Genomic DNA, 15,155 nt, shown 5'->3' with positions numbered 1-15,155 from the left:
CAAGATGGGAATCATGGGACAATGCCTTGCCGGGCTGTCACGGCTCAGCACAGGTGCCCTCTGTGAACTTAGCTGGGGTGCCACGGCTCGGCACAGGTGCCCTCTGTGAACTTAGCCGGGCTGTCACGGCTCAGCACAGGGGCCCTCTGTGAACTTAGCCGGGGTGTCAGGGCTCAGCACAGGTGCCCTCTGTGAACTTAGCCGGGGTGTCAGGGCTCAGCACAGGTGCCCTCTGTGAACTTAGCCTTGTCATCTGCACTCTTAATTAGTCCTGACAGTTCTTGCAAGTGGACATTATCAACCTTACCTTGCACAAGAGGTATCTGAGATGGTGTCTGGGGTCACAGAATGGGTCACCTGGCTCTCTGGAATCCATCCCTGGGCACCCTGCTCCACCTCTGCCCAGCATGCCTCTGAGCCCCACTATTATGTTTGCTGCACGAGAGGCAATGACTCACAGGTGCATGGCTGCCCTCAGTCTGAGCTAAAACTTCCTGCTGTTTATTTGGCCTGCGTAATTAGCTGTGCGGCTGATGGGTCCTCTGAACATCCAGAGAGAGGACACAAGGTTGGGGAAAAGCAGGGTGGCTCAGACAGGGATGACTCTGTTGTAACTTCTCTGGGTTTGAGCTTTTGTGTTTTGGGGAAGACAGGGTCCACTCGTCTGCACCCCAGGCTCATCCCATCGAGCACGTGTCATCACACACCTTGCTCTGATTATGGTTGCTGTTCAGCGTGACTTTCATATATATAAACATTTCACTCCAGATAAATTAAGCCAAATTGGGGGGTGGAGCCCTAGCTCATTAAAACTGATGAGGCCGCCACACAATGGGTGATTTCAAGTCACGTTTGAGCTCTGTGCTCTGACAACACACCCAGATGCATCCTAAGAACGAGGAAATAGATTTTTATTTACTCCGTGTGTGTGTGTATACACACACATTTTTTAAAAAAAATTTATTTATCTTCAAGGTCTCGCTATACAGCCTGAGCTGGCTTGAAACTACGTAGACCAGGCTGGCCTGGAACTCTCAGAGATCCCACCTGCCTCCTAAATGCTGGGATTAATGGTGAGCGCCACCGCCACCACCACTGCCACCACCGCAGGCTCAGAGGCTGCATTTAATAAGACCCCAAGTGCCGCTGTGGACCTCGAGTTCTCAGAAGCCCCTGGATGGTACCACATGACAACAGGTCTCAATGACCCTGGCCACAGCCGCCTGAGGCTCATGGCTTCTCTCTAATGTGCTGTCCCTGGCAGAAACCCCACGAGCAAAGAGGTGGACAAAGGGTGGCCTACATCACTTTGTCCTTTTCTACTTTATTACTTCAAATTAACAACCACAATAAAGCTCAAAAAAGTCCAATATTTACACAGGAAAAAGTACAAAATTCCCCCCAAAGTTCTTCAGTAATTTTTTTTCAGTTTTTTAAATTACAAAGTAATAAAAAGTTTTGCTCTTTAATTAAAAAAAAAGAAAGGGAAAAAGAGGTAAATAAATTAGGAAATACACACACCGAGAAAACAAACAAAGATAAAATAAAGTTAAAAATGGGGTGTTAACCAGGAAGGGTAAATTCAACACTTAACCCTGACCCAGGGTCCTACTCAGAAGTCAGGCCTGGGAAGAGGGGTGACCACAGGTGACTGTCAGGACCAGGGGACTAACTGGTAAGTCAGAGCCGAAGCCATTTGGGAGCAGACTCCGTGAACTTGCCCTAAGATCAGATATGGAAGATGGGGCCGCCACGCACTGGCATCCGGGGAAAGGTGGTGGCAAGGACTCTATGCCCTGAGGGATGTGGAGGTCATTGTCCACCCCACCTTGACTTCAGGGGGACGAGAACAGAAACTTGGCTAGGTAGGCGTGGCAGCCCACCTGCTGCTCTGGAAAAGACAGGTCACACACACTCACACACTCACACACTCACACACTCACACATGCACAAGGCATCATGGCCCACCACCTCACTGCCCTCTCAAGATCTCTGCAGAGAAGTGATGGGAGGGGGAGACGGAGGGGGACCAGGATATTTAGGGGGACTCTGGGAAAGCCCAATACAGAGCTGGCCATTGTCAGCGCCAAGGGACTGCAGCTGTGCATGTCTCCTTGAATCCGAGGCTCATGAAATCGCAAGGGTCTTTGACCGGCCAAACCACTCCCTGATGCAAATTCTTCAGGCACCTCCAACGGCTGCCCGGCACGTGGTGGGTGGTGGTGGGAACAGGTGGCTGGAGTATGACCTGATGTCATTATTGGAGTGTTGGCAGCCTTTGGGTTGGGAGCAGCGGGCAAGGCGAGGGGGACAGGAATCCTCAGTGATAGGACATCTTGTCTTTTTGCCATTGGAAAAATAAATCAAAGAAACAAAATCCATTGTCGACTTTGTGCTGGGTTGTGTGTTGTTTTCTCCTTTCTGTTCATTTGAGTGGTTGGTTCGTTCTGTCCTTTGTTTCATTTTGTTTCTAAGAAGATGCAGTGAAGACACTAGAAAAGTTACGGAGACGACAGGTCAGTGGCCTGGCTGCCTCGGTCTACCCAGCCACCAGATCCCCTCCTTGTCCCTCATGGAGCCCGGAGTCTGGTTTCGGACCCAGCACACAGAGGGCACCACCATGCTCCTCTGTCCTGGTGGGATGAGCGGTCATCCCAGCTACCTCACGGCCTGAGCAGACTAGCTGTGGGAGAATTTCTGCAGAGTGAACTGTTTGAGCTACTGCCTGGAAGCCCAGTCAATATGGACCATTAGAGCCTGTGGCCCTTTTCCCCAAACCAGGCTAAAGGGTATTTTACTACTTCCTCCAAAGCCTAAGGCAGTCCAACCCCAACTCACCTTGGCCAGACGGCCTTCGCTGGGTATAAAAGCACCAAGGCTCTTTCTGCATCCTGGCCCCTTTTTAGCTTTGTATTAGCTTATGTAACAGCCAAAAAGCAGAAATAGGCTAAAGCCTTGGAAGCCCACGTGTGGCCGATACCCTGGTCTCTCCAGGGCACCAGGAGGAAAGAAGAACCGAGGCCTGAGAAAGGTTTTCCCAGCGGCGTTAGCGTGTACAGATTCGAGTTCATCTGTAAGAAGCCACAGCCTAGATGGCAGGAAGGGGAGGCCCACGGTGCTGCTTCTACTTCATGTACTACTTGTCTTCCTCCCGCTAGGGACCCCAGCACTCACCTAAGCAAACACTGGTCTGTGGCGGCTCTCCTCATTTCCCAAGATGGTCAAATGGCACGCTTGTCTTCAAGAGGGGCCCGAGAGATAAGGGGGAAGAACCAAGTCAACTAAGTCCTTAAGTAGTCAGCTCTAGCGACTTCCCAAATGGCTCCCCACCTTGAGCTCCATCCATCATAGCAGAGCACTCAACCTAAAGGCAGACTGTATGACGTCAGAGGTAGGGGAGGTGGGGCTAGGGTGGGAATGGAAGGCTGCCGGAGGCTATGGCGGCTTTATAGCTCTAAGCGCTTCAGGCAGCAAAATGACTGGCTGTAGGCCACACCCAAACTGGAGGCCAAGATTGGTTCAACCCCCAGGCCTGGGTCCACAGAGGCTCACCTCCTACAGGCAGGAAGGGGTAGATCTATCTTTGCCAAGCCCCTTTCCCTACATTCTGAGTCTAAATGTGGCCATTAAGTGGGGCCACCAGACAGGACCTTCTCACTTCTCACATCCCTTGTTGTTATCAGTGCCAATGGGAACTACCGAGGATTTCCTTATGGCGGGAATTGCAAACGACTTGTTTCTGAGGCCCCCACTGCCCACCCAGACTGGGTCCTCATGGACAGTGCTACCGCTTACTGGGCTTAGTTATTTCTCTGAGCCTCAGTTTCTCACTTTGCTTAACGAAGGAGGGTCAATGAGCTGCAGGGCGATGAGAGTAAAGGGAGGGAAGAGACCATAGGGTCCGACCAACACCGGGAATACCTAGGTCCGCTATCTCCCGGAGAAGCTTGGTGAGAGGTAGCTCACCTGTGAGGCTGAAATCCGGGAGACCTCTTGCCGCCCGGTGAGGTCTGAAGACGAGACATTGGCAGGCGCACCTCGGTGGAGTCTCATGCTCACCTTCCTCTCCCGGTCGGCCCGTGAGATTGCTCTGGGAGAAGTATTGCCTGGAGGGAGGGCAGGAGCCAACCCTCAGTGTGGGTATAAGCAGTCCCCAAACCCTCCTGGGGCCCAGCCCAAGGCTCGAGGCCCCTACTGACCAGCCTGTTGGATGCGGGAGGCTGGGGTGGAAGCCACAGGCTCGGCTGCACTTCGGAGTCGGTTGGCAGTGGCCCCCGTAGGTGGGCCAGGGGGCAGGGCTCTGGTCGCGGACCCCCGCAACTGCCCCATCCTCTCTTCCCGTTCGTGTTCTCGTCGCTCCCTGTCTACGTCCTCGGGATTCCGGGCTGCACCCTATAAGAACGTGAGAGGAGATTCGCATCAGCCCTATGAGGATGCCGCACTGCAACCCAGAACCCTAGCAGGACAGAGCAAGGGAGGAGGTGTGGAGACCTTCACCTTGCTTCTTCCCATACACCAAGAAGGCCAGTGCTTACCCTCTACCACAATGCACAGGAACCAAGCCACCCAGCGCCTAGAAGACGGAAGTGCCAGAGGAGAAGCAGAGAGAGCTCACTCAGCCTGACCAGGTTGGCATCTCCAGGATGACCAAGGGGACTTGGTCCTTCCAACCGGGCTCCCTGTGTTCCCAACCAAGCAGGAAAAGCATTCAGAGGCCCAACTAGCTGAGAGACAGACCACAGCCAGAGAAGAAAGGGCAGGTTCAGAGTCTCAACTCCAGTGACAGCAGAGCCAGTTCTCTGCCAAGGTCCCCGGTGCCCAATCATAAGGCCACCTTTTCCTGGCTCCCGGATCTGCTACTCCTACAATGGAGTCACAGCCAGGAGACCTAGGGACTCCATTAATGCTGTTACCTGGAAGCCCAGGGGACAAAAGAAGCCAGGCTAGATGTTCCACGGAGCAAGGCTCTCAGGCAAAGCTAGAGAAGGTGCCTTGAGCCCCCAAGGGCCTGTCCTCCAAGGTGCTACCCCAAGTACAAGAAGGGAGAAAGGACCAGAAAGCAATGCAGCATGGGAACAGTGCCTGGCCGAGTTACCTAGCTGGTCCTGAGGCCGTCCACAGGGAAGGGCAGGGGGCTGGCGGGAGGGGGGCCGCATCTGTGGAGGAGAGAGCTACAGGCTGAGATGGGAGCCTGCTCACGGCCATGGGGTCTGGGCCCTGCAAACCCATGACTTTACAGGGACTAAGAAGCCCTGATGCTCTGGGCCATGGGGCAGGAGCTGTCTTCAGGGACCCCTGAAGGGAGTGGCTTGATTCAGAATGATCCCTCAGACCTACTGGGGTAGCCAAGCAGAGCAGGCATGTTACTAGCACTCCTAACTCCTCGTCTGGGCCCCTCTGAAGTGGAAATGTTGACATCTTTTGTCCTTACTTGACCTGGTCAGAGACCTTGTAACATGGCTGGACTACACAGCTGGTACAAAGCTGGGGCTAAACAAGGTCCTGCCACTGAGTCCCATTCTGTCCCTCAAAAGGACACTGTTCAGAGACCTGCCTTGGCCATTCCCAGTCCTCCACTCGGAAACCAGGGCTTAGGACTGCCAGAGCTCCTCCCACATGCGCACTGGCTGCCTGGTTCAGCCGGAACTCAGCCCAACCTGAGAGAAACAGGGACTGTGGCACTCAACAGTTCCTCCTGTGGCAGCAATGACTTCAGTCTCTCGTTAAAAGGGAAACTGAGGGTCGGGGAGGCTAAGAGGTTCACCTCAGGGTGCGGCCAAGTGGATGGCTGGAGTCTCAGCAGCTCCAGCAGGCTCAGGCCAGATATGGTCCCTCACCCTGCTCCCGTCCACCCAATGCGAGAGACGCATCAAGAAATGCGCACCAGAGAGTTTTCATGGGCTTTATTTGTCCACAAGGAAACACAAAGTCAGTGGGAAAGTCACACAAGTGACTCTACACAGTGGCTCTACTGTGCAGTCCTCTGTCCTTGGCTGTGTGGCATCTTCTCCTGGCTACAACAGTGGCTGTGTTCTTGGAGAGACGTCCCAGGATCCAAGCCTCTGGAATTCCAGTCCCCTGTGGTGGTGGCACATGGAAGGTCATTCCAAGGTCAAGTGGCTCTTTCCAGTCTGTTGTTCTCTGTCTGTCCAGTTGAGCCCTGTCTGTCCAGTACTGGTGATGGCTTGCTTATTGCAGGGCAGGTGAGAAGGCCTGGTCTTGGGTTGATGGCTGTGAAAGCTTCTGATGTCTCCTGTAGATGTTCTTGGTAATGGAGCTGGCCACGCAGTGACAGGGTCACACATGGTGAAGACAATGGCTGTCCAGCTCTGAACTCTACTGTCTGCCTCCAAGAGGACTTCAGGGAGAGATCAGGGACCAACAATGGGGCAGGGAGGGGACATCTGGCCAAGTTTGAGATTTTTGTCAGCTGGCCAGTCACACAAGGGGCACTGTGAGGAAGGCCCACAACAACTGTCCGCAGAACCTCCTGGAATAACAAATGTTCCCATTTGCCATGCTGGATGTAGCAGCAGACACTTGTGGCCTTCTGAGCGCGATCTGGTGGATGACCGAGGAGCCAGAGTCCATTTCCAATTATTTCAGTGAATGAGAAAGTCAGCACTACATGGCCAGAGGCTGCTAGAGTGGGTGGCACTGGTCTAGGGTACACAAAATCCATTCTTCAAGCTTCACTGAGAAGGGACGAGCCCATCCCCAAACTGGATTCAGTTAATTTTCTGTAGCACGTGTCTGGAACCCAATGCTTTGAACCCCGTGTGTTAAGAAGCGCTAGCCCCATGACCTTGCCTCCCAACAAGCTCTGAGCTGGAAGGAGCCCCACTATCCACTTCTCACTCCAGGCCCAGAGATAAAAGCCACAGGTTTGTCCCCAAGGTCCTTGGCCTATGAGATTTCCTTAAAGAACAGGCCCAGGTCACTGACTAGGGCCCAGAGAGAAGAGGAGCCCAAAATCACTGTGCACCCATCTTGGTGTCCAGAACACAAGGCCTATTTCATTCTTAACACTGGATGGAACGGGCCAAGGGCCACTCTGTGAAAAGAGAGGCAAACGAGAACGAAGGGAAGGGAAGTGTTTAATGATCTCGGAATCAATACATAGGCCAATGACGAGGTCTAAATGGAGCAGGGTCCTGTGATGTGCCACCAAGCCCCTCCCAGGCAGCGGCATTGTCTCTTCTTCCGGCTTGTTCTAGTCGGTCCATTCCTGAGAATCCCACGCAGGGCCTTTTCTGTCACACCCTCTCCACTGAACAGCCACCTCTCTGGAACAGAGTATCACCCCTGCCATCCCGCAGGATGTTTCCTCAAGCTTGGCTGAGATGGACCGAGATACCCCTGGCGGTGTCAGTACTGGGGCCCTGGAGTCCAGACCACAGGCCAGTATCTTTGGGGAGGCAGTGGCTCCACCTCCTCCACTGGCCTATCTGGGGGTCCTTGGGTGCCCAGGGGCGCCGGGCACCTGGAGAGGACAGAGAGAGCACAGCTGAGGCTAGGCCCTCATGCTCGCTGGCTAAGTTGCAAATCTTGGAAAGGCCAGGCAGGCTCTGGAAGGTCCTTACCAGTAAGTGGGCGAGTAAGTGGGTGAGTACGTGGGCCCAGCGCAAGGCCAAGGACGGGGGCAGGGTGACGCAAGAGCTTCGCTGTCTCGGGGCTGAGCCTGGCTCGAGGAAGCCCCCTTTTTCCAGAAGAGATGTGAAACAAGACATACAATTTCACGGATTCCAGGGCTTGAGGCATGATTGGTGAATGCTTCTCCCTAACCCACCCTGTGACCCTTAAAAGAGCGAGACAGAACAACTACCTAGTAAGACCCAGGGTCCTATAAACAGGAACAAAGTGGCCACTCTGACAGGGTCCAGGCTGGCCACAGAGGCCTCAGAAAGGGTAGCCACTTGGGATGCGCATAAGAGTAGCAGGAAAGTGCAGACAGCTATCAGGGCAGCGGGGGGTCCGTCCAACACCATCCATGAACCACAAGTCCCCAAAAGGGACCAAAGGTCAGGCCAGGTTCTTTTCCACCTGGCTGGTGGTGGTGCCTTCCCTGGGCCCTGCCCCCCATGGCGGCACACCCTGTCTAGGCCAAGCAGGCTGGAGACGAGGGGTTCCGGGACCCCCACAAGTTCATCCACACTGTCTAGCAGGTACCTCCCATCTAATGGGAGCCCCGCCCCCCACCAGGTCACCCTGACCTTATGAGTCAGAGCGTGCCCTGTCCAGTCCCCCAAGCCCGCCTTGGCCTGCCGGTGACTCACGAATTTGAGCATGTTCCAGTCGAAGACATAGTCGTAGGAGAAACCCTGCCGGTGAAAGAGGTTGCGGAAGAGCTGGCGCAGGTAGGAGTAGTCAGGCTTGTCGTCGAACCGCAGGGAGCGGCAGAAGTTGAGGTATGTTGAGAACTCAGCTGGTAGGACACAGGGACAGAGGAGGCCACTGTGAGGCTCGCTCTCCTGGGAGCCTCAGCGGCCACCACTGTCCTAGGCACCCACTGACCCTGCAGCAGCATCACTCTAAGAGGGGCAGGCTGAAGGATGAACAGAGCACGGCCCACTCTGAAGCAGGGGTGCTGTGGAGTAGGCACAGCTCGCTACCTGTCTGACCAAGCACTCTGCAGTCACAGCCGCCAGGTCAACAGCTGCCCTACACTCAAAGACTGTTTGTTCAAGAGCCTGGTGGGATGCAGTCCCATCATGACCTAAATTTCTACTTCTTCAGACATTCAGGCTGAGAGTGGACCTTCAGGGTTAGGCAAGAGATGGGGCTGGGGACACCGGGTATGTAAGAGCTGGGTGTGGAGTGTGGGGGTTCAGGTATCCCAGCTAGCTCCTAGGCAGAGAGACCCTAGTGAGAGACTGTCATACACACAGGTCAGGGGTAAGACCACGCCCTGAGTTGTGCCCATAGAAGGAAATGCCATGTCCGCCGATACTCACAGGGGTAGCCTTTGCAGAGGACCTCAATGGGCGTTGACATCTTCTTCTCACTGATACGTTCATACTTCTGACGTTTGGTGGCTGCTTTGAGACCCTGCCAGGGCAGGGAGCCCAGGTTGAAGTACATGAGCACGTAGCCCAAGCTCTCCAGGTCATCTCGACGGCTTTGCTCTGCACAGGCCAAGAGGTCAGGGGCCACAGGTCAGGAGGTCAAGGGTCAGTCAGGCCGCACTTCTTACTGTGTACCCTGCCCTCCCCTCCTCCATGCCCGCTGGCTCCGGAACGCTCTGTTATAACTGGTGCCCTGTTCTCCTCCTCTTCTGGACTGCCTGAGGCAGAGCTTTCTTGTGTCTGTTCCAGCCAGTTTTTCCTGCCCGGGTGCTATTTCACTCAACATCTGTGTGTGGGCACCCACCACCACCCCCTTCCGTGGCCTGTCTTGTACACACTATAGCTTGAGACTGGGCTGGGGTCAAATCCCGCTCCGGAATTCATTAAGCTGCCTGCCCTTAAACAGCCATGCTAAACATCTGGGCTTGCATTTCTCATAGAGACAAATGGGAAAACATTGCCACCCACTCGAGTGGACTGCCAAGGTAGACAAAATATACACAGATCTGCTTATGAACAAGTCCAGACCCGGGCCAGACAGGGTGGGGAGCTTCTCAGTGAGGCTCCCCAGAAGAACCCCTGGGGTCACCGACCCAGGTAGGAGCATAAGCTCATCCTGGCCAGCAGCCACAGCATTCTTGCTCACGTCCAGCCCACTCACCGATGCCCAGGTGGGTGTTGATGGAGGCATAGCGGGCAGTGCCAGTTAGGTTCTTGTTTTCCCGGTAGGGGATATGCTGGTGGGTGCGGGCATCACGGTATTTCTTGGCCAGGCCGAAGTCAATGATGTAGACCAAGTTGCCTTTCTTCCCCAGGCCCATGAGGAAGTTATCCGGCTTCACGTCCCGGTGGATGAAGTTCTTGGAGTGGATGTACTCGATGCGGCTGATCTGGGGGAGGTGGAGACAGCAGTCACTCCACACAGAGTTGCCATTTTACACAAGGCCCCTTGCTCTGGCCCGGGGGAGAGATCTAGCCTCAGTATGAAGTGTGGTTTCAAGGGGTGGCCAGGCCTCCCCAAGCTATGAGAATGGACTTTGAAGGAGCTCACAAAACATGTTGAGAGGCAGAAAGCAAGATCAAGGGGTAGGCAGAGGGCTGGAGAGATGGCTCAGTTAGGCTCACAACAAAAATATAAGGGGTGGGCAGAAAGGCAGCCCCATCCCATGGAGCCCGACCTGGCTTGACCCTCACAGGCCTGAAGCTAGTCAACAGGCATGGGGGCAGGGTCAGAGAGATGGGGCACGACAGGACTGTCACTGGGCTTCCAGACACCACCAAGAGTCAGGCAGACACACAGCCCACTTTCCTTTTTGATATATATATATATATATATATTTTTTTTTTTTTTTTTAAAGTTTTTCGAGACAGGGTTTCCCTATTGCTTTAGAGCCTGTCCTGGAACTGACTCTTGTAGACCAGGTTAGCCTCGAACTCACAGAGATCCACCTGCCTCTGCCTCCTGAGTGCTGGGATTAAAGGCGTGTGCCACCACCACCCTGCGAGACAGAATTTTTAGGAGCTCAAATGAACAAGCAGGCATGTGACATAGCTCTGGCAGGTTATGCTGACTGGGGTCTCATGTCTTGGCAGCTGAAGACCTCAAGGATGGTTTTGGGTTTCGTCCTGCAGCAAGATCTGTACCTTCCATGGGAGAGGCAAATTCTAAGGTTTCTTATTTATTTGTCTACCTGTGGGTACGGATGCCGGGATATGCGTGTGGGGAACACCTGGGAGTCAGTTCTCCTCTCTACCACGCCCCAGGGATCAAACTCAGGCTACCAGGTGCGGCAGCAAGTATCTACACATCGGAGGCATCTTGTCAGCCCCAAGGCTAATATAAGTTAATATAGTTCTTTGCACACATGTGCACAGGCTTACATGTATGTGTGAGTTTTAGTGAATTTTGTTTGTTTTCTCCACACAGGGTTTCTCACTGCAGCCATGACTGTCCTGAAACTTGCCTGTAGTCCAGGCTGGCCTCGAACTCACAGAAATATGTCTGGCCTCGAACTCACAGAAATATGTCTGGCCTTGAACTCACAGAAATATGTCTGGCTTCTGCCTTCCCAATGCTGGGATTTAAGGCATGTGCCACTACTACCCAGCTAGATTTTTTTTTTTTTTAATAGCACTGTCAATTGAAGGCAGGGTCTCTTGAGTACCAGACAAGAGCTCCATCACTGAACTGCATCCCCAGCTCTGGTGTTCATCTTCAAGAAAGTCTGACTATGCATCACAGGCTGGCTCTAAAGCCCTGGCAAACCTCCAGCCTCAGGCTCCTGAGAACTGGCATTACTGACATAAGCTATTACACCCCAATTCTGGATTTGGATTTTATTGTTTTTTGCTTTGTTGTTTTTTTGTTTTTGTTTTTTAAAGATAGGTTTTCACACTGCAGTCAAGACCAGCCTTGATCTTACAGTAATTCTCCCGAGTGCTGGGAAAACAGGCATGAGCCACCGCACCCAGATTCTGGCTTTCTTTTTCTTTTTTCTTTTTTAAATGAAACAAAGTCAGTTCATTAAAAAAGAGGTTTTATGCTGCTGGCAAGATGGTTCAGCAGTTAAGAACACATATCACTCTTCCAGGCAATGTGAGTTCAGTTCCTAGCACCCATATCAGTTAGCTCACAACAGCCTGCACCTTTAGCTCCAGGAGAGCTGACACCTCTGCTTTTTGAGACCGAGTTTCTCTGTGTGGCCTTGGCTGTTTTGGAAGGGTGGCCTCAACAGAAATCCACCTGACTCTGCTTCCCAAATGCTGGAATTAAAGGTGTGACCCAGCTTTTAAAATAAATCTTAAAAATAAAGTAAGAAGCAACCAAAGAAGATGCCTAGTGTCAAACTTTACACCCCATCCCTTGACATGCAAGCACTCCCATGTATACACGAGCACGTACACACAAGGGCACACACATGTACCACACACATGTACACCAAGAAGCAGTTTTAACACAAACTTAAGCAGGGCCCTAACAGAAATAGGGGTATTCAGAGAAGGGGGCTGTGCTGGCTAGTTTATGCCAGCTTGACACAAGCTAAGGTCGCCAGAGAGGAGGGAGCCTCGACTGAGAAAACACTTCCGTATGACTGGGCTGTCTGCAGGCATGTGGGGCCTTTCCTTAATTAGTGATGGATGGGGGAGGGACCAACCCACAGTGGGTGATGCCACCCCTGGGCTGGTGGTCCTGGGTTCTACAAGAAAGGAGGCTGAGCAAGCCACAAGGAACAAACCAGTAAGCAGCATCTTCCATGGCCTCTGCATCAGCTCCTGCCTCCAGGTTCCCGCACAGTTTGAATTCAGGGGATTCAATCAGGCTATGTAAACCAAATAAAACCTTCCCTCTCCTGCTTGCAATAGTAAGCTAAGGTAGAGGTGGGCATATCGACAAGGGAGAGTGGCTTGGTTTTACTTTTTTGGCAAGGCTTTCCTCTGTGCACCATCAAGGGCTGCAGGACCTGGCCCCTGCTCTGCCCCCCTCCCACCCCTGCCCTGCCCAGCACCCCACTTAATCTCCGTGATAACCAGGCAGAGGGAAAACCAGGTGGATGAGGCAGGGACAGAGAGTGACAATCACAAGCAGGTCAGCAGCCGAGGCACACCAGGAGGGTGACTCAGCAGCTTCGGGGTTTACATGAGAAATGTCTTCCTGCCACCATTACCTTCCCTACCACTATGGACTCCTTTTCGGCAACCTTAAGCCCAAATCAATTCTTTCTTCCCTAAGTTGTTTTGGGTCACACGTTTTTTGTTTGTTTAGTTTTTCGAGACAGGGTTTCTCTGTGTAGCCCGGGCTGTCGTGGAACTTGTTCTGTAGACCAGGCTGACCTCGGCCTCCCGAGGGCTGGGACTAAAGGTGTGCGCCATTGCTGCCACCCGGACTGGTCACACGTTTGATCACAGTGACAGAGAAGTAATTAATACATCAGGTTTGGAGTTGAGCCTGGACTCTACCTGTCCACGAGACACCCTCGGGGTTCCACAACGGGTACTGTTTCCCCTGGTCCCTAGAACAGGCTCAACCTCTAGAGGTGGGCTGCGGGGCTGGCATGGAGGAGCCACTGACACATTGGCTGAGAGAGCAGGGGCTTGTCACTCTGCTCACACAGCGGGAGAGTCACCTGGACAACGGGAGGACTGGGGACTCACCATCTGGTCGGCCAGCAGCAGCACCGTCTTGAGGCTGAACTTTCGAGAGCAGAAGTTGAAGAGGTCCTCGAGACTGGGCCCCAGCAGCTCCATGACCATCACATTGTAGTCACCCTCGGCCCCGCACCATTTGATGGACGGGATGCCCACTGTGTCCAAGGAAAAGAGGCGTGTCCAAGGAAAAGAGGCGTGACCAGGGTCCCTCTGCATCGTCTTCTCTCTGCTCTACACCAGGACCAGCCTCTTCCACCCTCCCACGTGTACTGTCCCCCCCCACTCCCACCTCAGCCTCCCTCCCCTCCTCTCCCTCTGCACCATCCCCCATCTCCTAGCCCATCCCTGCATCACCTCCTCCCTGCATCATCTTGTAGAACTTGCTCTCGATGTGGAGCTGCGGGTGCTTCGTTTTCACACATTCGAGCTTGATGGCTACTTCCTCACCAGAAGCAATGTTGGCACCTGCCCGTGTGAGAGGAGGCAAAGGACCAGGGTCAATCTCAAGCGGCCACGTGGTCCTTACCCAGTCAGTGACTCAGGTCTGAGGCTGCCTGGGTATCAGTAATACTCAGTGAGGCTGAGAAGAAGCCAGGTCAGAGGAACCAGGAAGGGTGTGGGAGGGAAACCACTGGGTACTCTTGAGCGGTGTATGGGAAGTATATGGAAGGGAAGGAGGTGACACACCCTAGCCTGCTTGGAGGACACAGGTCAGGTGCATCCAGACAGACCAACACCTGTGGGGGTGTCACGGGATGGATGACACACAAAGGCTTGTAATTCACCAGGGAACAGAACCTGATCCTAGAGCTAGGCAGGTCAGTGGGTGTGTCTGGGCTGAAGGGTTACAGAGGAGGGGTGAAGAGCCCAGTGAGGACTGTCGGGGCCAGGGATGCCCCACAACAACTCCGAGTAGAAGGTAGCTCAATAAGGAACAGGCTTAATAACCAACCCCTCATTCTACATCAACGGCAGACCCTACACTGGACCCCAGCACCTTCTCTCTTAAGGTTCTCAACCCCATTATACAGATGAGAAAACAGACTCAAACGAGGCCAAGCAGCTAGATGAAGAAACGGAGAGCGAATCTCGTTCTCCTGGCTTCTGAGTCTAGGCACGAGGGTCCTGTCTGCATCACTGCCTCTCCCCACCCCTCCTAGCTTCTCACAGCCACAAGAGCTCTACCTAGGGAATTATATGCTCCAAGGCCTAGCTCTCAGCCAGAAGCTGTGGCTCAAGAAGTCACAAGATAACCTGGACATGGTGGCTCACATCCAAAATCCCAACACCTGAGTTCAAAGTCAGCTTAGTTTACAAAGGAGTTTCAGGCCAGCCTGGGCTACAAAATGGTTTCTAGCCTGGGCTACAGAGTGAGACCACGTTTGGAAGGGAGGGAGGGATCATTGTAAAACTTGAGAGAACTGTAGTTACTAGGGGCCTGTGGAGGAGAAGACAGGAGCGGGGAAGAATGGGGTTAAAAGGCCAACTGGAGGCCGGAAGCAGATCTGCAGCTGCAGCAGGCTGGGAGCCAGAGGCAGTAGCTGCTCTTGGGAATGATGAAAATTTATTATTAGCAGGAAGGGCCACCCAGCTCACTACATAACCCAGGCTAGTCCCAAACCTGTGATCCCCCTGCCTCAGATGGAGACAACTGACTTCCACACATATGCTACAGTACTCGTGTGCCCCACACATACACACAAAGCAAATTAAAATGCAGAAGCAAAACAATGCCAATAAAACAAACACCTATATTAAAACTTTCTCAAAAAGAGAGAGAAAGGTGTATGGGGGTGAGGGAGAGTTCTCAAGGAGAGGGCCAGATGGCTCAGGAGGAAAAGGTGATTGCTGCCAAGCCTGATGATCTGAGTTCAATTCCCAGAACCTACACAGAAGGAAAAAACTACTTCAAAAAGTTGTTCTCGCCGGGCGGTGGTGGCGCAC

The 15,155-nt window shown here is 53.3% G+C and overlaps 1 protein-coding gene across 3 annotated transcripts in view; it reads right to left on the bottom strand.

Annotated features, from left to right (window-relative positions):
• Positions 1–1,304: 1,304 nt before the first annotated feature.
• Positions 1,305–15,155, bottom strand: part of LOC101999515 (casein kinase I) — a 24,760-nt gene continuing 10,909 nt past the window's right edge. For all 3 annotated transcript variants that reach the window (XM_005354201.3, XM_013348796.2, XM_026782522.1), the window contains 9 exons: positions 13,566–13,676; positions 13,218–13,366; positions 9,727–9,955; positions 8,955–9,125; positions 8,277–8,425; positions 4,200–4,392; positions 3,967–4,106; positions 3,175–3,238; positions 1,305–2,492 (listed from right to left, as the gene is read on the bottom strand). In XM_005354201.3, coding sequence (XP_005354258.1) covers positions 3,206–3,238; positions 3,967–4,106; positions 4,200–4,392; positions 8,277–8,425; positions 8,955–9,125; positions 9,727–9,955; positions 13,218–13,366; positions 13,566–13,676 — 1,175 coding nt within the window. In that variant the 3' untranslated portion in view covers positions 1,305–2,492; positions 3,175–3,205. The remainder of the gene's footprint in view (positions 2,493–3,174; positions 3,239–3,966; positions 4,107–4,199; positions 4,393–8,276; positions 8,426–8,954; positions 9,126–9,726; positions 9,956–13,217; positions 13,367–13,565; positions 13,677–15,155) is intronic.

The sequence above is a fragment of the Microtus ochrogaster genome, chromosome 15 (assembly GCF_000317375.1).
Source record: "Microtus ochrogaster isolate Prairie Vole_2 chromosome 15, MicOch1.0, whole genome shotgun sequence".
Lineage (NCBI taxonomy): Eukaryota > Metazoa > Chordata > Mammalia > Rodentia > Cricetidae > Microtus > Microtus ochrogaster.
This window is presented reverse-complemented; position numbering and strand designations above follow the sequence as displayed.